The following is a 25,621-nucleotide window of genomic DNA, read 5'->3' as shown; positions in this document are numbered from 1 at the left end:
CACAGCAATAACAAGATAATAGAATCAGATGGATAGAATCCAGGGTAGGACAGGGGGCACTCATTATTGATTCATCATCAGATATCTTAACAAGAATTACTATATTCATATGTAGCACAGCAATAACAAGATAATATTATCAGATGGATAGAATCTAGAGAAGAAAAGGATAAGACAATGGCCGATAAATTGATTTACAAACCCAATGATTATAAAAAATATTATCTCTTATGTAGATTATAATTAGTATTAAAACGTTTGGTCACTGAACTTAATGAACCAACCAATCAGAATTAAATATCTTTTAAACATTATGTGTACTATGATTTACTTGGTTGATTATTCAACAGTCAAATTCTGATAGCATACCTGGAGATTTATGGAAGGGTTGAGAACGAACTCGGTGCCCTCTGGTGTCAGGATCCATTCTAGATCCGGACCCACCTCATGAGACATGCTGATACAGCGGGCTTTAGCAATAAGTCCCCTAGGAACAAATAAATATAAAATTTCTTCCAAAAATTTCAAATACCTAAGCATTCAAATTAGATTTCATTTACTTATTATATAAAAGAACTATTTAATTAGACATAAAAAAGATTAGGTACCTATAGTAATTTAAAACTATATGGTAAACACAACAAAATAATTAGAATTAAGTACTGTAAACCTTAATAACTTTTTTGAACGAATGATAGTAAGCTTCATATAACTTCCTTCAATGTCTTGACAAAAGTAAAATAAACAATAATTGTACCTAAGAATAAATCCAGGAATCCTCTTTGAAAACATCTTGAGCACAATACACAGGAGAATGTACATTTCTGCTCGCTGCTTTGGCCTAGAATTATTATTTGTTTAAATTGAATAATAAACTAATTTAGGAAGGCTGGATGTTTTTCCACCAAGGATATACGTCCAAGCTTTTTTTGAGGGGGAAAGGTTAAATGAGGGTTTTTAAAAATTGTGGGTGAGGGGGAGTTAAACACCCCATTACCCCCCCCCCCCCCCATGGACGACCTTGCTTCACTATAATTGTTGAATTATGCATTCTATTAATGGCAGTTCCTACATAATTTCAAAGGGTAAAAATACTAAACTGCGAACCAAAAAAATAGGCAAATCTGAATTTGCAGAATAGCAGCTTTAATATTTATTTAGGATGATTTTACTGTAAATATAAAATGTAGATGCTTTTTTTTGTTACAAGTTTCCACCGTTAATTTTTTATTAATCAGCACCACTGAAGCACAAGATCTCAAAAACAGCATTTTGGGTAAAAACTGGTGAACCAAAAAGATATGCAAATCCGAAACAAATCAATAGAAAAACGATTATTTTGCATCTTTCTTCTGTTTTAAAGATTGATTCTGATAAATTAACAATTTTTAAAGGGATTTATGCATTAATTATTATGAAATGTAGTATAAGGTAGAAATTAATGATTTTTTAAAATAAGAAATATTTGAAAAAAAGAAATTCGACCCCTATCACTTTAGAGGACAGTTGCTGACCTCCAGTCTTATGGATGAAGCTAAATACATATTGAAAATAATAATTACTACCAAAAGTATACAAAAATGATTTTTAATGTGTTAAAAAAATCCATTTTAAAATCTTGATTTTGAGGATGATGGCCTTTAAGATGCTCCTATGGGTAGTGATGGTGAGCCAAATGTTATCAAAGTGCATGACCATGATGACAACTTATATATTGAACTATGGTCCAATTTTTGTATTCATAGCAGCCTCCAGCCAAGCAGGATTAAAAAATTAAAAAATTGCAATTTTAATTACTCAAATGCATAAGGTAAATACTGTCGTTTTTAGAAGATGTTTATATTTCTTGTCGGTTGGCTCCATTGGAGATTGCTATGACTACAAAAAATGGTACATAGGTTAATAGACAAGTTGTTGTAATGGGCATGTACTTAAATAACATTTGGCTCACCATCATCACCAATAGGAGCATCTGAAAGGACATCATCCTCAAAATCAAGATTTTAAAGTGTTTTTTTTTAACACATTAAAAAGCATTTTTGTATACTTTTCAGGGTAATTTTTATCTTTAACATGTATTAGGCTACATCCATTAAACTGGAGGTCAGCAGCTGACCTCTAAAGTGATAGGGATTGAATTTCTTTTTTTCTAATATTTCTTATTTTAAAAAATCATTAATTTCTACCTTATACTACATTTCATAATAATTAATGCATAAATCCCTTAAAAAATTGTGATTTTATCAGAATCAATCTTTAAAACAGAAGAAAGATGCAAAATAATCGTTTTTCTATTGATTTGTTTTGGATTTGCATATCTTTTTGGTTCACCAGTTTTTACCCAAAATGCTGTTTTTGAGATCTTGTGCTTCATTGGTGCTGATTAATAAAAAATCAACGGTGGAAACTTGTAACAAAAAGATGCATCTACATATTATATTTACAGTAAATCCGTCCAAAATGAATAATGAAGCTGCAATTTTGAAAATTCGGATTTGCCTATTTTTTTGGTTCGCAGTTTATGTAAAGGAGAAAATTTAAATAAAAAGTTCACAAACCTGAAGGAAGAATCTCTGGCAGAGTTGACCGCTTTTAAAGCAGCTCCTAGCTCACGGATTCCAACTCTATCAGAGCCGTACAACTTCACCTACAAGCATTGTGTAAGTTAGGGTGTGTTAAAAACTTAAAATCGTACAATCGATATTAAACCTTCAATAAAGATTTCAGTTACGATAAAAAAAAATATGAAACAAATCTATAATCACTGAATTTATCACCTAATATATTTAGGTAAATAAACGTTCTAAAATAAAATGCTAATGGATAGGTATTTAAATAATAAATTATTTTTTGCAAATAGAAAATAAAAAATCTAATGGAAGAGTTTTTTTGGTCTCCAAATAAACCTTTTCCTCCATTCACTCGACAAAATTATAATTTAAAAACGCAGATGTTTAGGATTTATGGCAAATATTTAGTTGGCAAAACATAAACTGATAAATAAATCTAACCCAATAATTGTTGTGTCAATAGGTCAATGTCATCCATGACTTGCAAAAACAAATCTAAATTATCTATGCATAATTCAAATATACATCTAATTTTAGCGTTTTTATATCCTTTTAAAATGATTAATGTCGTCATACATGTTTTGTTTACCTGGTTGAGTTGATGATAAGTTAGCGCCGACTCCCAGTTTCTCTCTTTCTGCCAAACCAAATCTTTTGCCTCGCCACTAAAACCATGCGCCAACCTCAACAATCCAATCTACAAAAAAAAATATTTGTAAATAGCACTGAATGTCTGTTTGTTTAAAAATGCTTGGGTAACGCAAATGTAGTAATTGTTATCACTAAAATAAGTCCTTGACAACATAGACGTCCAAGGGGGGGGGGGGGGGTAATGGGGCGATTACCCCCCCAAATTTTTTTTCATTTTACCCCCCCATTGAAAATTTACCCCTACCCTGAGGGTGCCGTAGGCACCCCCAACCATTTAGGAGGGGGTATTTACTCCCCACAAACAATTTTGGGGGGGGTAAATACCCCCCGCAAAATAAAAAATCTCTAATAAAGAAAATTTTGCGCGCTTCACGCGCATTTTTAATACTATATATTTAATATTTAAATTACCCCCCCCAAAAAATTTTACCCCGGGGGTAAATTTTTTTTTTTGGGGGGGGGTAAACTAAATTTACCCCTGCCAACAAATTTCAGGGGGGGTAAAACAAAATTTGCGCCTTTTTACCCCCCCAAAAAACGAATTACCCCCCCCCCCTTAAAATTTTTTTTCCCTCCCCAAAAAAAAAGCTTGGACGCCCCTGCTTGACAAAAAAGAAGCAAATTTTGGTGGTTATTAACAAAAATTCTAACTTAAAAATACTGTCCTAGGAGAAACGCAGGAGTCCCAAACGTCGGATTGGACACTTAACCTAACCTAACCTATTCTAGACCATCTTATGGTTGTTATTTAAAGCCTAACCCCTGCGGGAGGCTTATTTGTACATTCATATCTTAACCAAACCTAATCTGTATAGAAATAGTCAATTAAATTAATATTTTAACACTGTGATTGTCCACTCCGACGCTTGGGACTCCTGCGTTTGTCCTATGAGAAACTACCCTGCAAAGGGGAACCATATCGGTTCAGCGGTTAGTGAGAGTCGTCGGTACAGACAGACAGATAGACTGACATACATAAAGACAGAAAAAGATCCTGTTACTTTAGTATAAGGATTACCTTATGAAAGAAGACAATAAAAAGCTGCCAGATGAGTGACGAGAAAGCGTCCAGCCAGGAGACAGGTAAAGGTTGTCCCAGGTAGCCTGCTGCACGTGACAAATAGTCCACTGAACCATCAACATTCCCACATTCCATCTCTCTAGAAAATATTTAATAAATGTTTTATTAGTTTTACTGGATGTTCAAAACAATTGCACAAAATATTCGCTCAAGAAACAAGGATGACAACGTCCTTGAAAGCAAAGTCCAACAAATCGGAGAGTAGATCAAACAAACTTTTTTGAAAATTGTATTATAAATGTATCAAATACGTAACATGACGCCTAATTTAGACGATCTTACATTCTTAAACGAAGGTAATCATAGAGATGCTGCCCTTCTAAAACCATCAAAAAAATATGCATGTGCTTTCACTAAATTACTTAGCAACAACGAAACCGACACCCCCTACCCCCCTCCCCCTTTTTTTAAATTTGTGGGATATAGGGGATTTTTAAAAATCCTATATCCAATATATTCTAACCTACTCTACAAACCTCGAAAAAATACATCAACCCCTTATTTTCAATCTATTTTAAAATAAGGAGGGGGGCTCTGGTTGCTAGAAAAAATTAAGGGAAACCATAAATACGCATTACCTCTCTGCCTGTCTTTTCATTTTCCAATACTGGTTCATCTCATTATTCTTGCCTGATATCTTCTTAGGAGATAAAATCTTGCAAAGGCCTGGTAATTAATTCATTATTTTAAACAATGGAGGTGTTGAAAAAATTGATTATCAAGATTATATCGGGGTTTTTAAAAGCGAAGCTTTTCTATAATTAGGGTCGGTCCGTCCGTCCGTCCGTCCGTCCGTACGTCCGTCCGTCCGAGATAGATAGCTTTTATTCGTTAATTTAGGCATGTTAGAATTGTCCTATCGATTTCAAACTTTGCATGATGATTCCTGTAGTAGTTAGGTACGATTTAGAAAGCGTAGCAACTCTATAATCATTACCAGAATGTCCGTACGTCCATTTTAAACATGATGATTTTTTTACTTTTTTAAGAACAAATTTTTATGTTATCTAATCATCCGATTTACCTGATTTTTGGTATATTTATTCCTGGGACATCAAAGTATAATGTTATAAGCGCAGCAACTCTATAATCAAGTCCTAAAAATGTAAGTATGTCCATAAACATTATTCTGTATTAAGCAGTTTTTCAACAATTTTACTTACAACTTTGCTTCGACTCTTGTACATTTATATTCTGATTATTCAGTTCTTACACTATAAGAGTATTAATGTCCGTTTGTCCTACCGTTTCAGTGCTTCGCTTTTATGGATGTTGTCATCCTTGTTATATTTGTTATATACCAATTTTTTGAGAGGTAAATTTAACAGCATCTGGAACATTTCTTCTTTATAAATATTGTACCTTACATTAGTTTTAAATATTCTTATTAACTTTTTAATCCTAAATTTCAAACATGGAATAGTAAGTTATCGCATCGTTTTATAAACAGCTTTCCGCAGATAAAAAAATTTAAAATTACAACTGGTTTTGTACATTTTTATATTCGTAGAAAACTGGATATAAAACGATGATAGATATAATTGTTAAATATGACTGCGAACCGGTTCTAATCCACCGGATATTAATCGGTTCCGAAGCGATACTGGAATATATTTACCTGCAATGAGAATACAAATATTGAGTGCAGGTATAAGCAAAGCAGAGTTGAACATGCGCAGTAGCCCGGTTCCATAGGAAAAACTTGAATCCATCTAAAGTGTAAATATGTCTTGTTATAATACAGGAATAAGGTATAGATTACAAAACTGGTTTTAAACTGTTTTTAACCTATTTTTAAAACGTATATAAAAAATATACTATGACACCAGTAGAATCAGACTGCAGAGCCTAAATTTGAATTAAGTCCCCAATAAACTTTTTTTGGGGGATTTAAGTATTAATTTTTACTGTTGCCGTGATCATTTTGATCACAGCAAAAGGTCTTTTTTTATTTGGGTAAAATTCGTAGCTTCTAGAGTGTTTTGCTTCATAAATATTGTATTCTGGTATAGAGTAAAATTAGGCCTTATGATTTTACTATAAAAATTCACTAAAAAGTTAATTCTTTATAATATATCAATGAATTAACATTAACATGTTTGTGTTCTCTCTCTTATTTTAAAAACATAAAAAATGGCTGTAAAGGGTTAAATGACAACAAATGTTTATGCAATATAACAAATTTATTTTTGTCACATATACAAATGTGTTATAAAATAAGATTATTCAAACTAATTTTTTAAAATAATTTTAAAAAGTATGTATCTTTTATGTGTATGGTTTTCATTCTTTTCATTTTAATTAAATAAAAATTATTTAACTACATTGGAAATAAGTCACTTTGTGAAAACACTCTTTTTTTGAATTGAAAGAATTGAAATAGAACAAGTCTTCTTATAGGTTAGATTTCAGAATTATTTGTTTTATTGTAAATGTTAGATTTTTCAATGAAATTAATTGTTTCGGAAAAAAAATTGTTTCCAATGAACAGAGTAATGTTTTTTTATTGTATCAATATAAAGTTAATTATATAAAAATGTTCTGTAAGCCACAATATTACCCGAAGTAAGAAAAAGAGCTTTTGCTTCGGTCAAAATGATTACAGCAATACTAAAAATTAATTTTTAAATCCCCCAAAAAAAGTTTATTGGGGACTTAATTCAAATTTGGGCTCTGCAGTCTGATTCTATAGGTGTCCTAGTATATTTTTGACCCCCCATTCAAAAATAGGTTAAAAACAGTTTAATATCATGATTGTATGTACATTTTTATATTCGTAGAAAACTGGAAATAATACGATGCGATACATGATTTTTCAGTGTGGCTGAAAACCGGTTCTTATCCAGCGGATATTTATCGGTTTCGAAACCATACTGGAAACTATTTTACAAGGCTAACCTCTGAGTCAAGAATAGATCTGCCTCCGCCCGAGGCGGCCTGGTTCACCACATCCTTGTTTTCACCGATCAAACTGTCCAATGGGTTCAGAAGCACAACAGAAAACAACATCTGAAGAAATTCATTCTTGTTTATTTAACTATTAAAACTTCAATTTTGTAAGTATTATCATTATAACTTTATAAGAAATCTATACCTTTTAAATGTTTAGGCAAAAAGATCATGTAAAAGCTTAATTGTACGTTAAATTAAGAATATGACTAAAGAGCAACTTTATTAAGGGGAAGGTAGGTTGTGTTAAAATTTCGTAAATGTGAGTTTTATGAATTTAAAATAGAAGTAGAACTCTAAATTTTGTATGGAGTTGCTCTAATATACATAGTACATATCCATCCACGTTATACCCCATTAAAGCAACTGCAATGACAATTTTTAGAGTTCTAATACTATTTTAAATTCTTAAAACTCACACATTTACGGAATTTTAGCACAACCTACCTCCCCCTTTTTTCTTAAGTAAAAGAGACAAAAATATTTCTTGAAATATAAATAATTTAAAATATTGACAAATATTACAAAATAGTTGAATAAATCTATGGATATTTTTTGTCTTTGAACATTTCAATTTATAAAAATTAATTTATAGTTTAGGTGAATTATTAGACCACATTGTATATAATCTTACCATGCACATAGCAAGCCTGGATCTGTCCAGAAGGAACTGTGACTGCTGGTGATGACCACCTCCTGCTGTATCCAACATGGAACCAATACCTCCCTGCTCATACTAGGATAATTTCAATAGTTTTATCTTCGCAAAAAAAGGTGATAGATTAACCCCCCCCCCCCCAAGGTCATCATTTTTTTTGTATTTTTGAAGTTGAACTTTATCCAGAGATGGAGGGAACATTGGACTAAAAATAACACTGAGCTGGATCTTTAAATCATATTAGTGGTGAGCCAACTTTCCACCAATGAGAGCACAGTATTTTATGAAATGCCGCGCTGTGATTGGCTGAAATTCGGCTCATCCCGATCTGGCTCACCACTAAAATGATTTAAAGATCCAGCTCAGGTTAACAAATTTTTATATTCGTTAATTAGTTCCCGCCATTTTTGTCATTTCGCGCCAAAAAATAAGTACAGTACAGTAATTGATATTATTAAGTGCCTGGTGCTGCATACGTCCCAAGGGGGAGTTACTGCTGGGGTTGGTGTAGGCTCCCATGGGGGAGTTACTGCTGGGGTTGGTGTAGGGCTCCGGGGAGAAGTTCTGGTCCTCGGGGCTGCTCTCAGAGGTCTCAACACTCTGAAAATGTAGGTTTTTAGAAAAATAATCACAAAAAAGAAAATCAAAACAATATCTTAGGTAATCTAATCTTATTTCATTAAAAGAGACTTTCCTTGATATATATATGCACTTTTTATAGTAGTTTCGGACCAAGAGCTGCCGTAATTAAATTTTTGAATGTCTCTTAACACTCTTAAGCAGGTAAGAAAATTATTTTAAAAATCACCAAACCTCTCATTATAAGTTTATTTCTTACACCACCAGTTTCCAATATTTATACCTACCTAGTTTTTTTTTTAATTTGGTGTGTTGGTAATTTTTCCAATTCGATTTATTTGGAAGGGTGGTGATAACCTTCCACAAAATATTTACAATCCTTCACTGGATCTATAGGAAGTTTCACTGTAAAGATAAACCCTATAGGTCGAATGGAAAGCGAGATCTTAAGCTACTTTTATAGAAGGATAAAATTCTGGTTACCTTTGATGGGCTATAAACAAGTTCAGATCCTTGCATGGGACTGACAGAGCCAATGGGGGAGCCATACCATTCCCCACCACCACCACGTACAAGTAATTCATCATTATCTGTTTACATTTTGTCATCAATTTAAAAAAAAAAACGTTCACCATAAGTGCAGTTCATATTTCCCTCCTAGGTTAGTTAAATATCGAACTTCTCATTCAAATTTAGTTTAGCCAAATTGTGCATTTACTAGAAACTTGTTCGCTAATTTAGCTTCGTAAGCAACCAGCACATTAGCAACCCATTACACGTAGACTTTTATGTATTTTGATTATTACCAAAATTTAAACTTAGATTAAAGGCGATGGGTGTATGTGTCCCCTCCCCTCCCCCATGTAGATGAAGCCCCTGGTGGCTTTTTTATACATTGACAATTTCCTGTTGATGGGGAAAGTCCAATTTTCTTTCTCAAAAGATTATTTTCCTGTTTAAGCTTTGAGTTCTGAGCCTATAAAGTATAAAATATTGGTTGACAACATTGTTATGTAAAGGCAGGAGATACAACCCATGGATCTATAGGGATAAGACAATGTCTGATAAATTTATGTACATCCTCAATGATGATACACAAATTCATCCCTTATTTAGATCACAATTATTGGTTGTCACGTTTGTACACTAAAATAAATGAACCATTAAATAAAATTTAACGAAAGTCTACAAAGTTGTTAAGTAAACGAATAAGAAAACGTTATAATAGAACTTTGGGGACTAGTGTAATAAAAAAGCTTGAATGTCCTCTCCCTCCCTCGATACAACAAATTCTTGTTTTAAGATGGAAAATTCAACATCAGAAGATGTAAAATGAACATTCCCATTATTGATGATAAACAAAATTTGCCATTATTGGTGGAAAATTTTAAAATACTTACACTGATATATCTGATATATTCAATGGCCTTTCTGAGAATGGCAGATTTATGAAGTTTAGCTTCCTCCCCGGCCACTAGATTCTTCAACTCAACAATCCTAAAATAATATGATATTTTATTTAAAAGGGGTTAAAAGTAGCGCAGCTACTCTTTATGTAACGTTACCCTTCTGTCTGTACGGCTGACGGGAAAACATGAGTTTCTCAGGTTCTATTTAATCTACTAGCGGCATCGCCCCTAGCATAAAGGGGCTTTGCACCAAGAGGTTTAATCAACCTATTTTTGTGTTGTGTAGGTAGATTTAAAAAGAAAAAGTAAAGAAAATATTTTTTGGGGGGGTTTGGGGATGTCCCACCCCCCAAGAAAATAGCTTTAAACCATCCCAGGACCAATAGGTATATTCCCTGAAGAGTAGAGCCCAATCGTTTCAGTGGTTACTGAGATCTTAAGCTTCAGACAGACATTAAGACATCGTACTATTTTGTATTGTAGATAAAGCTGAATGTTTTTTGTGAATATTCATTCAAGTCTACATTGTTTTGTTTACAGTCTGTCGTTTGTCCGTTGAATCTATAGAAAATGAACTTCTATGAACTTTTAATATACTGATGGCTGATATATTAGCAAATTGACAACAACAACAAACTATAGTAAGTGACATCAAGGAATATAATAATTAAACAATAGCAGGGATCTAAAGGAATAAGACAATGGACGATAAATTAATGTACATTCTCAATGATAATAAACAAAATTAACCCTTTTGTAAACGACAATTAGTGGTAAAATTAAATTAAAGTCCCTAAAGTTTTTAAACCATCGAATTCAAAAACTTTTGGACTGGAGTAATAAATAAGAGCACAAAATCCCATCCCTCCCTAAAGAAAGGGCATCTTACTTGTCATTGATGGATGATCTGTATCTTCTTTCAATAACATTGTGTCCAGATTTTCTGACGGTCTTTCTCGGGTTCCCGGATTCACTGCCGCCACCTCCAGGTGGAGAAATTTGAGCTGGGGCCAGTGAGACTAAAGCAGAGGATTAAGTTGGACTAAAGTTTACATAGAAGTAACAAGGTGTATGTGTGTGTGTCTTAAGATCTCGCAAACCGCTTAATAGTTAATCTTTACTGTGAAGCTTCTCATAGGTCCAGGGAAGGTTTATAACTTTTTGAGGGAGAGGGTTACACCACACTCCTAAAAATTTGCCCCTAGATAAAATGACCTTCCCCTCAAATTTGTTTTCATTTTTCAAGTGTAGCGTCTGCTCTATAGGTACCCCTCACCCCCTTTAATCAAGAGCCCTCTAGGGGCGAATCCGATAGTGTGTACTAAAGCAGAAATAAGGTGTAAACAACAACCGAAATAAATCTAAAATAATATTTAGGGGGCAAATGGAGAGGTTCAATTTTACGATGTGTTGCCCCCCAACGGCAGCTGAATGACGCGTACAGGTTTCGTGATTTTTCCTCCAAATTAATTTCGTTGTTGTTATGATCTGGTACTAAAGTCTTAAAAAGTTAGAATACTTTATTCCGCACATGTAAATAAAGCTTTAAAAAATGCACTACCAACCAGTTATTTAAAATTCATTGTGATGCTTTTTGTACTTAAAAGTATGTGAACTTTAGGGCCTCTTTATTACTACACCATTCTGCAACTTTAAGTCGTAAAATAAGCTGTTTATCTTATTTTTTAAACTTAGTATTGCATCATTTTAATTAATTAAATTTTGAAACCAGTATCTTCTGTAGGACTGTGCAGTTTTTACAATAGTACGAAATTTAATCAATTTGTTATTTTTATCAGTCATGTAGAAAGTATTTTGCAAAACGTTTTGACCATCTGTTTAAGGCAATTTTCCTTCAGAAGAATAATTATAGGCTACTAGCGAATCCGCTAGTTACGTACGCTTAAAAGATTATAGTCTTGCTATTGTTACAAAACGTCAGCAATTTTGAACGTCTTTATGTCTTACTTTGAATAGGAGCTGTTAAATTTGAATTAACATTCTGTAGATTACTTAAGCTCAGGCTGTCACCTAAATATAGTAAAATTTTAGATAACATTTAAAGGGAATATGCACGAGCGGGAGCGATACAAGTATAGCCACTCACGTAATCTATTTAAAGGGATTTCTGTTTTATATACTAGGTTTCTGCAAAGTAATCTTTACTTTGTTGTATTGAATGTTTAGCACACAATTTGCTTACCTTAAGGAAGATGACAAAAAACCAGTTTGAAAAAAAATAGCTGACCTTTGAGTAAAGTAACAGGTATTCCAGGTGTGAGGACAGGACCATTACTTACCTGTAAGTAGCGTGACAGGTATTCCAGGTGTGAGGACAGGACCATTGCTTACCTGTGAGCAGTGTGACAGGTATTCCAGGTGTGAGGACAGGACCATTACTTACCTGTGAGCAGAGTGACAGGTATTCCAGGTGTTAGGACAGGACTATTACTTACCTGTGAGTAGTGTGACAGGTATTCCAGGTATGAGGACAGGACCATTACTTACCTGTGAGCAGAGTGACAGGTATTCCAGGTGTGAGGACAGGACCATTACTTACCTGTGAGTAGAGTGACAGGTATTCCAGGTGTGAGGACAGGACCATTGCTTACCTGTGAGTAGTGTGACAGGTATTTCAGGTGTGAGGACAGGACCATTACTTACCTGTGAGCAGAGTGACAGGTATTCCAGGTGTTAGGACAGGACCATTACTTACCTGTGAGTAGTGTGACAGGTATTCCAGGTGTGAGGACAGGACCATTACTTACCTGTAAGTAGAGTGACAGGTATTCCAGGTGTGAGGACAGGACCATTACTTACCTGTAAGTAGTGTAATAGGTATTCCAGGTGTGAGGACAGGACCATTGCTTACCTGTGAGTAGAGTGACAGGTATTCCAGGTGTGAGGACAGGACCATTACTTACCTGTGAGTAGAGTGACAGGTATTCCAGGTGTGAGGACAGGACCATTACTTACCTGTGAGCAGAGTGACAGGTATTCCAGGTGTGAGGACAGGACAATTACTTACCTGTAAGTAGTGTGACAGATATTCCAGGTGTGAGAACAGGACCATTGCTTACCTGTGAGTAGTGTGACAGGTATTCCAGGTGTGAGGACAGGACCATTACTTACCTGTGAGTAGAGTGACAGGTATTCCAGGTGTGAGGACAGGACAATTACTTACCTGTGAGTAGAGTGACAGGTATTCCAGGTGTAAGGACAGGACCATTGCTTGTATTCACTAGTGTGTGAATTGTTTGTCCTATAAAAACAAAACAAAATTTAATAAAATTAACTTTTTTGACTCAATCGTTTCTATTGTTCAAATACTAAATCTCCTTTTCTAAATAAATTAGAATTTGCTTTTGTCAAGATTATGGACAATGATAAATTTTGTCTTGATAATAATTACTTTTAATGGTTCAGATCCAGCTAGAAAGTAAAATGTTGTTTCTATAATTTTCTATCAATAAAACATAAAAATAGAGATAATAAGTCACAGTATAAATCACCTAAATGCACTCATGACCAAACGACTAACAAATAAAATAATAAGCAAGTCTGGCAAAGAAACATTACCTCTAAACTAATACCCTAAAACTTGACCAAGACAAAATCACTGCCAAATATTCACCTGGGTTACTTTTAGCCAAAAAATTTGTTTGGTTGAGTTGTTGTTGTTGTACTTTTGGTATTGGTGGGCTTAAAGTTGTACCTTGATAAAAAAAAAACAAGGATGACAACATAAATAAGTAGCAAAGCAGGCAAAACATGGGTTGGACAAACAGACAAAGTGAGTTTTAGAATAGATGTTCAGTTCTGTTGTCATAGAAAAAGGAGAGGATATTCTATTGATCAAAGAAAATGTACCTAACCTTTATATAATAAAATCTGTATTTATGAAGAATGACCGACAGACCGACGGTAAAAGTAAACTTTATCATCATTGATACAGGAAATTTTCCCAAAAAATTTCAGTTGTTTATCTTCAATTTTTATGACCACTGAAAATCTTCAGGAAGGAATTCTAATTAATTAAGTATGTACACCAGGAAATGCATATGATTGCTGTTTACGAGTAATATTTACTTGACAATTATTAGGACTATATTTTCTGTAAGTACAAGTAGGTTTTAAACAAGGATGACAACATCCATAAAAGCGAAGCGCTGAAACGGTAGGACTAACGGACATTAACACTTATATAGTGTCAGAACTGAATAATCAGAATATAAATGTATAAGAGTCGAAGCAAAATTGTAAGTAAATTTGTAGAAAAACTGCTTGATACAGGATAATGCTTATGGACATACTTACATTTTAGGGCTTGATTATAGAGTTGCTTCGCTTATAACATTATACTTTGTTGTCCCAGTAATCAGTATAATAAAAATCAGATCAATCGGATAATTAGATCACATAAAAATTTGTTGTTAAAAAAGTACAAAAATCAACATGTTAAAAATGGACGTACGGACATTCTGGTAATGATTATAGAGTTGCTACGCTTTCTAAATCGTACCTAACTACTAAAGGAATACCCATGCAAAGTTTGAAATCGATAGGACAATTCTAATATGCCTAATTTAACGAAAAAAGCTATCCGTTAAGGACGTACGGACGGACCGACCCTAATTATAGAAAATCTTCGCTTTTAAAAAGCTTAAAGGGAGGGGATATTGGACGGTAAATTACATTAGTACCCAAAGTTTTACTAACATGTATTGAAACTTTTCAACCAAAACTTTTTGTTCTTTCAAGGATTTATTTTGTTTTCATCATAGGGGACTTGCATTTACTTATCCCCCATTGTCTCAACCCATCAGATCCCTTCAAATACTTGATATTAGTGGAGCAATGTACTTTAACAATTTAATGTTAACATTGGTTATAGAACAGAACAGATACTTACTTTGTGAGTTTGGTAGAAGGTTCTGATTTTGTTTGTTGCTGGGCTTTGCTTGAACAATGACACTGCTCCTACTTTGCTAAAATAAAACAAGGAAATTAGCTTTCATTGCTATCCTATGTAGGGGATGGGGTTTAACCATGCGAGACCTATATCTACTTGCCCTTGCTTAGCAGGGCTACCCTGAGCCCATCATAAATTAACCTTACCTAAATTAATAAACAATCAAAAGAAAACTGAACAATCACCCTATTTTAGATATTAGAAATTACATTTGTAGTATTTTTTGTATTAAATTAATTTACGGTTTTTAATTTTACGAAAATGCGCATTGCAAACACTTTTCTGAGATCTTAATGATCAAATATATTTACCTGGTGCTGTGGACTTGCTTTGGTTTCACATTTGAAATTTCCCTAAAAATATAAATTGTAGGTTATTTTTTAATAAAAATGTATTATCTCAGCCCCCCTCCTGCAAAATAGCCAAAAGGCTACCCTTCGAATAAATAAATCTGAAAGTGGGAACAACAAATCAAGCCGTTTATGAAATTTTAATTTACATACTTGTCAGAGATATCTAGATAATTATTACAGTATTTGATTAAAAATGCATTTATAACGTAAAAGTACATTGAAGGAGTTAAAATGTTTTAATTGTTATAATTTTAAAATCCCATTTTTGGTTGTCAGTAAAACAATTAACATTTCATATTGAATCAAATGAGTTCTAAGACTTTCTTATTATGTCCAATTACATATCAATTTAAGGCGAGTTTAAATAAAAAAAATCTTCTGTGAAAAAAATGTTTTTAAAAACGTGCCTACCTTTATTTCTTTTATTATTTATATCAATTTAATTGATTTTTAAAACTAGAAATATTTTCAAATCAAAACATAATGATTTTTGGTACTAAATGATTTAGTGGTTCTTCGTCAGCTTAGATCTATAATAGTTATTTCTCGTATCGTATTATAAACGGCTTTCCGCGGATATAGAATGTACAATTATGATTGTACATTTCTATCAGGGATAAGGGATGGGAAACGTAGGAAAATATTATTTCAGGCCTATTTCAAGCCTAATTAAAAAAAAATAATCCCGTTATTTTTGTTTTTTCTATGTGGCCCTTTTTTAATGTTTAACTCTAAGCAGATTTAATAATTAAACTAATGTGATCTAACACCATTTATATTTATTTTTTCGTAGCAGACGAAATCATTATTTTTTCTATAATTGTCTGCTTCTAAAATTTCCGCCATCTGTGATTTGGGCTTGTTTTGTATCAACCAATCACCAATTGGCTCCGCCAATTGGTGATTGGTTGATACAAAACAAGCCCAAATCACAGAACACTATTGGTTTAGAGCGGTAGCCAATATGAGCCGTCAACCAGTAAGGTCATTAAATTAGGCAAATGGTAAAAGTTGCATGATCCCTTTCAAAACCAGGCCGAGACCTAATTTATGGCCAGGTTTCCTATCCCTTATCCCTGATTTCTATATTCGTAGAAAACTGGATATAATACGATGCTAGACATAGTTTTTTCGTATTCATGAGAACCGGTTCCTATCCACCGGATTCAAATGAATACGAGAAAAGTTCTTTATCACACCGTATTATAGACAGATTTCCGCGTATATTAATAGGATTGGCAATCCGCCCAATTTTTGGCCAATTTTTCAACACCCCCTCTTTAAAGGCAAAGATCACCCCCCCCCCCCATCTATCCCCACATACACCTACTGTGAAAATATGAAAAAATGCAGCTTTAGATATTTCCCAGTACCCGGTAAAATTTAATCCCTTAATTTTTTTTTTAAAAAGCTTTTCAAAAATTGTTAGAATCCGGAATCCGCGCAGAATCCCTGCCAACTCTAATTAAAACGATGAATTATAAGATTAATACTAGTTTTTAAGCCACGAAGGACCAAAGGCCCAGGCTAACAAAACTGGTGTCAATCTTATATTTTTTTGAAAATTGTCTTTAATTCCATGTTATGAATAATTTTTCAGTATGGATAGGAGCCGGTTCTAATTCACCGGATATTAATCGGTTTCGAAGCAATACTGGAAAAATATAGGTTCTTACGTAGCTATGCTATAAAGGAACCAGTATAAACAGCAATTTACCAGACTAATGTTTAAGACTACATACTAGGATATATAAGTTGGGAGGAATTTTAATGTTAGAGGAAGATTTAAAATCTGCATCTTTTAAGGATTTTTTATAAAATTAGTTTTTTTTGTGTAATTATTTATCTAAAAGCGGAAATACAATTTAAGTTCATAAATTTTGACCAATAGGATAGGTGGATTAGAAACTACCTGAGCTCTAATTGGTTAAATGTGTGCGACACTTAAGCTTCTCCTATCAGAGCAAAGATAATTTTCAACCCACCAATAACAGATGTCAAAATTAATTAACTTAAATTTTATTTCTGCTTTTAGATAAAGAATTATACAAAAAACGAATTTTATAAAATCCTTAAAATTTGATGCAGATTTTAAATCTCCCTCTAACATTAAAATTCTTTCCAACTTATATATCTTACTACATACAAATATAAATCTTATCTGTAAAGTGGAAGGACCATAGACAATAAATGTTGCTTTCCCTCAACCCTCCCTTATTTTAAAAAATGTAAATAAGAAAGGGTGGTGGTATCTTTTTTCCTTTTGCCTATCTTCTGCGTGGCGCCCTTACCCTTATGGGCCTAACCCTGCAGGGCTACACACAATCAGGGAGTAAGGGAGGTGACAATGGGCAATTAATTCAATTTATTAATACAATACAGATAACAATAAAATAAGAAGAGTATTTGCTGAAAGACCTTGAAATCCAGATTAATCCAGAAAATATGGGGGAAATTTTAAAGGGAGAGTTAATACAATACAGATAACAATAAAATAAGAAGAAAGTTTCAAGAAAAAAGCATTCATTTGAAAATTATATTACCAGCACATTAGACTGACATAACCATTATGTAATTAATAACTAGAAAAATCTCCCTGGAACCCATTCAACCCATAGCCCCATAACCCAAAATTTAATTGGATTCTTAGATTGCTTATTAAACAAATATCACAATAAAGTTTTATCTCTGAATCTATGAAATGATATTTTCTGGAGAGAAAAAAATAGTTAAAACCAGCCACATCATAACAAATTAAGTTTATTGATACTTGTCTGCAATATTCAAAATTAACAAACGAGTTAGCGGCATTCTTTGCACTAGTACCCAAAGTCAGTCAGAAACTGCTATATTCTTGCACATTTCCTTTTAGCCAGTACCCAAAGTCTGAGACTCCTAAAAATTGAATATTCGATCCATTGTCCCCTCCCTTACTCCCTGACACACAATAAAACCAGCTAAGCTTACCTGACCTAAACTAATACAAATAAACTGAAACTAGCTTACTCACCACAATTTTAAATTATGTCAAAATAGAGATTGGGGGGATTCTGGGCTCGACAAGGCACTTATTAAGAAAACCATCCAATTATTCAACTCATTCCCAATTTTACGTGTAAAATGATGCCTTTGGTAACTAGGTTGCAAATATTGAAGGGAAAAAACGGGGTACAGATTAAGGGGGGGGGAAGTTCTGCCACTTTCGCGTAAACAGTGTGCAGTGGACTAGGTATTGATTTTAGATTATAGGTTATTTAGGATAAAAGTTTACTTTTGGGTATTAGTTCACGTATATTTAATCATTTTTTGAATAGGTCTCCAGGTTCAGGTGCTGCAGGCTGGAAGGTCGTTTCTGGACAGGTAAAAAAATTAAAAATTTTTTGTTTGAAGAGTTAGAGAGCAACTTATAAAACAAAATATGCTTCTTTTTGAATGTTATTAACATATCTGCAGAAAAAATTAAATTCGGCCTCCAGGTTCAGGTGCTGCAGGCCTCCAGGTACACTCTGGACAGGTAAAAATTCAAAAAAATTATTTGAAGAGTTAGAGGTACACTTATTAAACCAAATATGCATCTTTTTGAATGTTATTACCATATTAGAAGAAAAAATGACAATCGGCCTCCAGGTTCAGGTGCTGCAGGCCTCCAGGTACACTCTGGACATGAAAAAATTAAGTTTTCTTATTTGAAGAGTTAGAGGTACACTTATTTAACCAAATATGCATCTTTATGGATGTTATCATCATATTTGCAGAAAAATTTAAAATCGGCCTCCAGGTTCAGGTGCTGCAGGCCTCCAGGTACACTCTGGACAGGTAAAAATTAAAATTTCTTATTTGAAGAGTTTGATGTACACTTATTTAACCAAACATGCATCTTTTTGGATGTTATTACTATATTTGAAGAAAAAATGACAATCGGCCTCCAGGTTCAGGTGCTGCAGGCCTCCAGGTACACTCTGGACAGGTAAAAATCAAAATTTCTTATTTGAAGAGTTAAGAGGTACACTTATAAAACAAAATATGCATCTTTTTGGATGTTATTACCATATTTGAAGGTAAATTGACAATCGGCCTCCAGGTTCAGGTGCTGCAGGCCTCCAGGTACATTCTGGACAGGTAAAAATTTTAAAAAAATTATTTAAAGAGTTACAGGTAAACTTATTAAACCAAATATGCGTATTTTTGGATGTTATTATCATATTTGAAGGTAAATTGATATTCGGCCTCCAGGTACAGGTGCTGCAGGCCTCCAGATCCATTCTAGACAGGTAAAAATTAAAAAAAATTATTTAAAGGGTTACAGGTAAACTTATAAAACCAAATATGCATCTTTTTGGATGTTATTATCATATTTACAGAAAAAATTCAAATTGGACTCTAGTTTCAGGTGCTGCATGCCTCCAGGTACACTCTGGACAGGTAAAAATTAAAATTTCTTATTTGAAGAGTTAGAGGTACACTTATTAATCCAAATATGCGTGTTTTTGGATGTTATTATCATATTTGAAGATAAATTGACAATCAGCCTCCAGGTTCAGGTACTGGAGGCCTCCAGGTCAACTCTGGACAGGCAGATAAAATATTTTTTAATACTTTTTAATTTGGAAACCTTACCTGGATCCTGTTGACTGCTGGTTGTTGGTAGCCAGTTAAAAAATCCTAAATGGTTATTTTTGAATTTATAGGAATGGTTTCTAAAAAGAAAATATGGTTAAATTATAATAATTTAGTATAATATAGCATTTAAGGCTCCAGACAGGCTGTAGGCGGCCTCCCAAGAGCCTGCTGGACAGGTAAATCAAATGTGTAATCTTTTATTTAAAAGAAAGGTATACTATGTAGAAATAGAAAAGAAACTTTATATAAAAAATTAGAGCATAAAATTTACAATGTTATCCTAAATAATATTCACATAACTTTCGTCATTTACTTATTTCCAGTGTAACAATTATAGAGTTGCTGCGCTTTCTAAGTCGTACCTAACTGTTATAGAAATCAGCATGCAAAGTTTGAAATTGATAGAGCAATTTTAACCTGTTTGAATGAACGAAAAGAGCTAACTGTAACGGACAGACCATCCCTAATTACAGAAAAGCTTTGCTTTTACAAATTACCAGTGTGTTTCTCCTGAATTTGAAAATTTTAGGGTGATTATTGGATTTTAAAGAGATCCTCTCAAACGTGCAAAGCAATCTGTCAAACTTATACTTCCAACTTTAAAATATATGAAAGAAAATTAAGTACCTGTACACAACTATATTCTTTACTGGAGTAGAAACATGGCCTCTTCTTTTCTTTCTCCTAAGACAAACAAAAAAAGATTTTTGAGATCTTTTTAGAATATATTAAAACAAAATCACATTTTCCTTTGAAGTCTTTAGACGTCATGACATTGTTGATAGACCAACAGACCAAGAAAATACTTATTGGCATAGGGAATTTCCAACTAAAAAAAAGTAAGCATATTATCTTGAGTACCTAGTTGCCAAGAAATTTACATTTATTCCATAATATTTCTTACATATGCACAGACAAACAGTCGGCCATTTAGAGGAACTTTTAACAAATATAGAATATAAAAATAAATACAATTTTTGCCAGAAAGTGTCAGGAATTCCTGCCTTTTTCTTTAGACGTGGATTGAATATACAATCTAAGAATTTCTTTATATTTTACTAACCTGGATGGAGAATCTGTAGCTCTGAATGACATCTGGATAAAATTAACCTCTCTCAGTAGTAATTTTAAAATTATTTCACTAGCATCTATACTTTATAATCTGAATCCTATTGAAATTGCATTCCCCATTCTGAGTATCTGTAATATTATATCTTAGACAGAATTATATTTTGCATATGTGTGGAAAACACAAACAAAAAGTAATAAATACAGATCTATCTAGCTGGCTCCTGGAGGCCACCTTGACCCTATCTGGAGCACAACTCAAACCTTTCATCTAAATAAAACAAATTATAAAATTGATTTTTTAAACCTGTCCAGCAGGCTCCTGGAGGCTACCTAGAGCCTGCCTGGAACAAAAATAGAAGACTTACTTAATAAATTTTGTCATATTATTATATTTTAATAATTTTCTATTTAGAAACCTTTCCTCTAATATCAAATATTACCTTTATTGGAATTTACCTTGCCAGCAGCCACAAGCAGTCACCAGTGGTCACCAGGATCCAGGTAAGGTGTCCAAATTAAAAAAGTATCAAAAAATATTATAACTGCCTGTCCAGAGTGTACCTGGAGGCCTGCAGCACCTGAACCTGGAGGCCGATTGTCAATTTACCTTCAAATATGGTAATAACATCCAATAAGTTGCATATTTGGTTTAATAAGTGTATCTCTAACTCTTTAAATAAGAAATTTAAATTTTTCTGCAAATATGATGATAACATCCATAAAGATGCATATTTGGTTAAATAAGTGTACCTCTAACTCTTCAAATAAGAAAACTTAATTTTTTCATGTCCAGAGTGTACCTGGAGGCCTGCAGCACCTGAACCTGGAGGCCGATTGTCAATTTACCTTCAGATATGGTAATAACATCCAAAAAGATGCATATTTTGTTTTATAAGTGTACCTCTTAACTCTTCAAATACGAAATTTTAATTTCTACCTGTCCATCCAGAGTGTACCTGGAGGCCTGCAGCACCTGAACCTGGAGGCCAATTGTCATTTTTTCTTCAAATATGGTAATAACATCCAAAAAGATGCATATTTGGTTAAATAAGTGTACCTCTAACTCTTCAAATAAATGTTTTTAATTTTTACCTGTCCAGAGTGTACCTGGAGGCCTGCAGCACCTGAACCTGGAGGCCGATTGTCATTTTTTCTTCAAATATGGTAATAACATCCAAAAAGATGCATATTTGGTTAGATAAGTGTACATCAAACTCTTCAAATAAGAAATTTTAATTTTTACCTGTCCAGAGTGTACCTGTAGGCCTGCAGCACCTGAACCTGGAGGCCGATTTTAAATTTTTCTGCAAATATGATGATAACATCCATAAAGAATCATATTTGGTTAAATAAGTGTACCTCTAACTCTTCAAATAAGAAAACCTAATTTTTACCTGTCCAGAGTGTACCTGGAGGCCTGCAGCACCTGAACCTGGAGGCCGAATTTAATTTTTTCTGCATATATGTTAATAACATTCAAAAAGAAGCATATTTTGTTTTATAAGTTGCTCTCTAACTCTTCAAACAAAAAATTTTTAATTTTTTTACCTGTCCAGAAACGACCTTCCAGCCTGCAGCAGCTGAACCTGGAGACCTATTCAAAAAATGATTAAATATACGTGAACTAATACCCAAAAGTAAACTTTTATCCTAAATAACCTATAATCTAAAATCAATACCTAGTCCACTGCACACTGTTTACGCGAAAGTGGCAGAACTTCCCCCCCCCTTAAACCACTGTTTTCCTTCCATACCTACTAAATAACGATAAGCAACTATGTTCATGGATTTTAATTACAAGGTAAATGATTCATGCAATTTATTCGTTGATGATAAACAAAATCACCCCTTATATTGATTAAAAATACTTCAATGGTTGGAAAATTTTACTCTTCTGGTTTGGGATAAACCTATCAAAACTTATTAAAAGTACCCAATGTTTTTAAGTCAACGAATAAGATTATGTGGTTATAAAACTTTGGGTACTAGAATAATTCCCTATAATTCAATGATTCTATTTAACCAAGGAAGTTTTAATTAGTAATAAATAAGATCTTGATAAAATCAAAATAAATGATCTCCTATCTTATCTATGTGAAGTTCCTGAACAGTACATACTTATGTAACTGATTATTCTAAAATTCATTCAGTAATTGATTTAGAACAAACTTTGTGCCAATATTAGAGTAAAACACTAGAGGGAGAAAGGGTTAAATAACTGTATTCCCCATCGCAATCGTCTTGTGCAACCTTCCTATTGGGTCATTGAAAATCAACCAATGGTATCGCTTATATTAACACAGCTAAGTAGCAGAAAATTATTTAGAAGCAGACGAAAGAGGTCTTTGAAAAATGAAGGGAGGTAGTTGTCTGTATATAAATCTATACTATAGATCTGTTGTGCCAATGGATATAGAGTATATGTAGATATTATGACTGGAAGAAAATTTGGGTAGCTAACATGGGCATCACTTATTGGTCAGTTCATTCATCCAGTAGGGGGGGAGGGGATGGGAGGGTGAGTGGGTCGTTATTTTTTCCAGCTACAAGTTTCACTTTATCATAGAGTACATTATAATTCGTTTGTAACAGATGACTCTTCAGTTGATTGAGGCGTAATAAAATTGTCCTATATATTTCAAACTTCATGTGTTGACACCTGTAACAGTTGAGTAAGATTTAGAAAGCGTTACCAGAAACATTTATTTTTTAACAAACTTTTTTGTATGTTATAATTATTCTATTCATCAGATTTTTGGAATAATGATACCCGGTATGAAAAGGTACTATATTATAAGCAAAGAACCTCTATAATCAAGTCCGTTAAATGTAAGTATGTTCTTAAACAGTAATTCTGCTAAAAATGTATGTGCAACTTTGCTTAGACTTATAATTTATATTCTGCTTATCAAGTTCTAACTCTACAACTCTTACAGCGTTCGTTTCTCCTAAAGTCTGATTTCAGAGATTCACTTTTTTGCAAATATTAAACTATGCGGAGGTAATTGCACACCATGTTTATCAGTATAAAATGACTTGGTACAATTTATTTTATTCCAGTTGTTGTTTAATTAATGTTTTGTTCGTGTCCTTTAGAATATCAGCAGTATCAAGATTGGTTTTCATGAAAACGTATACCCTTGGAAATAAATTGCCAGTATGGCTTCGAAACCGATCGATATCCACTGTATTAGAATAGAACCAGTTCTCAGATATACTGAACAATCATAGATATCATTGTATTTAAGACAAATTTCACGAATATTAAAATAAAAATCATACCAGTTTTGTTACCCCAGTCCTTTGGCCCCTCGGGTTTTACAAACCTTCGGCACCACGGGGCTAAAAAACCGGTTTTAATCTTATGATTGTACATTTTTATATTCGTAGAAAGCTGTATATAATACGATGCTAGACATAGTTTTTTCGTATTGATGAGAACCGGTTCCTATCCACCGGATTCGAATAAATACGAGAAAAAATTATAGAAATACAGACAGAGAGACTACCATAGGAAAACTGTTGAGAAGATATTTTTTGATAAATTTACATAAAGACGAAAAAGCATAAAATAAATTAAGTTGATGGAAAAGGTAAAAACGATATACATTTTTTTTCAAGAGGCAAAAAATAAATGCATACCAGAATGGTCAATTTATAGAAGATACAGGGATAGAATAATAGAATTAAAATAAACCTTTCCCACAATTCTATTGCGTTGATTTCTTTTCTTTGAAGTATTGGAGAGAGGAAGAGTTCTGATATTTTTTCTATGCTTTATTTTAGACTTTTGGGGTATAGTCCCTTTTATAGCAACGCACCTTAAGGGGCGATTCTTCGTATTTTTCACAGTAGCTTTTCTCCTACTTCTAGCCCCTGCGGGGGGCTCTAGCCTCTAACCCTGCCGTGCCAATTGCATAACCCTGTGGCGCAATCACCTAACCCAATATAACTTAACCTAAAATAACCTATAAAAAGCCATTTTAAAAATACGACGAAACGCCCCTTAAGGGACGTTGCCACGAAAGGGACAATTCCCGACTTTTGTAATAAGGCCCCTCAAGGCTAACAAAATTGGTTTTAATCCTTTAATGTTTCATCAATCAGCCTTGACTTGGAAACCCCACACTGGAAAGAGCAAACCAGGTAGACCAAAAACAACCTGGAGGAGGAAATTCCTGAATGACCTGGAAGATGAGAATCTATCATCTTTCAGTGATGCCTCTACAGCGGCCAAATCCAAAGAAAAAAGGAGAACCATTGTGCGTGGCCTATGCTCTGGAAAGAAGAGATAACCGGCGATGATGATGATGATGAATGTTTCATTTTAATATCTATAGTACGGCTTGGGGTATGGTCGGACCTCCGCGTGGTCCAAGCCGGGAACATCCATCCGGATGGCTAACCGACCAGGAGGCCAGAGGAGACAAAACTGTAATGTACAGGGCAACCTGGAACCTGCAGCCGTCTTTTTTGGCAACGGAGGGGGAGATCAGTAGCCGAGTTCTCTCTCTCCTTAAAAACATTTAGGCCAGACACTGTTAGTGCAAACGCACGAGCAGTAGGCAGTGTAGCATCGGTACAGAACGCCCTAGAAGAAGAAGAAGAAGATATCTATAGTACAATATAATAGCTTTCTATAATACGTGGCGAAAAATAACTATTATGACTAGCAAAAATGTTTATAGCATAATTGGTATCTTTGTAT

At 33.7% G+C, this 25,621-nt stretch overlaps 1 protein-coding gene across 4 annotated transcripts in view; it reads right to left on the bottom strand.

The window, feature by feature from the left end:
* The window catches only part of SREBP (Sterol regulatory element binding protein), a 126,227-nt gene that overhangs the window by 56,036 nt on the left and 44,570 nt on the right, over window positions 1–25,621 (bottom strand). For 3 of the 4 annotated variants that reach the window (XM_080162054.1, XM_080162055.1, XM_080162052.1), the window contains exons 4-22: window positions 15,181–15,222; window positions 14,810–14,885; window positions 13,532–13,612; window positions 13,082–13,159; window positions 11,866–11,928; window positions 10,787–10,916; window positions 9,889–9,985; window positions 9,400–9,464; window positions 8,972–9,083; window positions 8,372–8,509; window positions 7,886–7,987; window positions 7,201–7,311; window positions 5,921–6,014; window positions 4,881–4,968; window positions 4,240–4,381; window positions 3,160–3,267; window positions 2,559–2,647; window positions 758–841; window positions 370–487 (exon numbers count right to left, since the gene is read on the bottom strand). In XM_080162054.1, coding sequence (XP_080018180.1) covers window positions 370–487; window positions 758–841; window positions 2,559–2,647; window positions 3,160–3,267; window positions 4,240–4,381; window positions 4,881–4,968; window positions 5,921–6,014; window positions 7,201–7,311; window positions 7,886–7,987; window positions 8,372–8,509; window positions 8,972–9,083; window positions 9,400–9,464; window positions 9,889–9,985; window positions 10,787–10,916; window positions 11,866–11,928; window positions 13,082–13,159; window positions 13,532–13,612; window positions 14,810–14,885; window positions 15,181–15,222 — 1,818 coding nt within the window. The remainder of the gene's footprint in view (window positions 1–369; window positions 488–757; window positions 842–2,558; window positions 2,648–3,159; window positions 3,268–4,239; window positions 4,382–4,880; window positions 4,969–5,920; window positions 6,015–7,200; window positions 7,312–7,885; window positions 7,988–8,371; window positions 8,510–8,971; window positions 9,084–9,399; window positions 9,465–9,888; window positions 9,986–10,786; window positions 10,917–11,865; window positions 11,929–13,081; window positions 13,160–13,531; window positions 13,613–14,809; window positions 14,886–15,180; window positions 15,223–25,621) is intronic. The other variant, XM_080162053.1, reaches the window with a different exon arrangement.

This window comes from Acartia tonsa, chromosome 5 (genome assembly GCF_053477335.1).
Source record: "Acartia tonsa isolate MP-2025a chromosome 5, ASM5347733v1, whole genome shotgun sequence".
Classification (NCBI taxonomy): domain Eukaryota; kingdom Metazoa; phylum Arthropoda; class Copepoda; order Calanoida; family Acartiidae; genus Acartia; species Acartia tonsa.
This window is presented reverse-complemented; position numbering and strand designations above follow the sequence as displayed.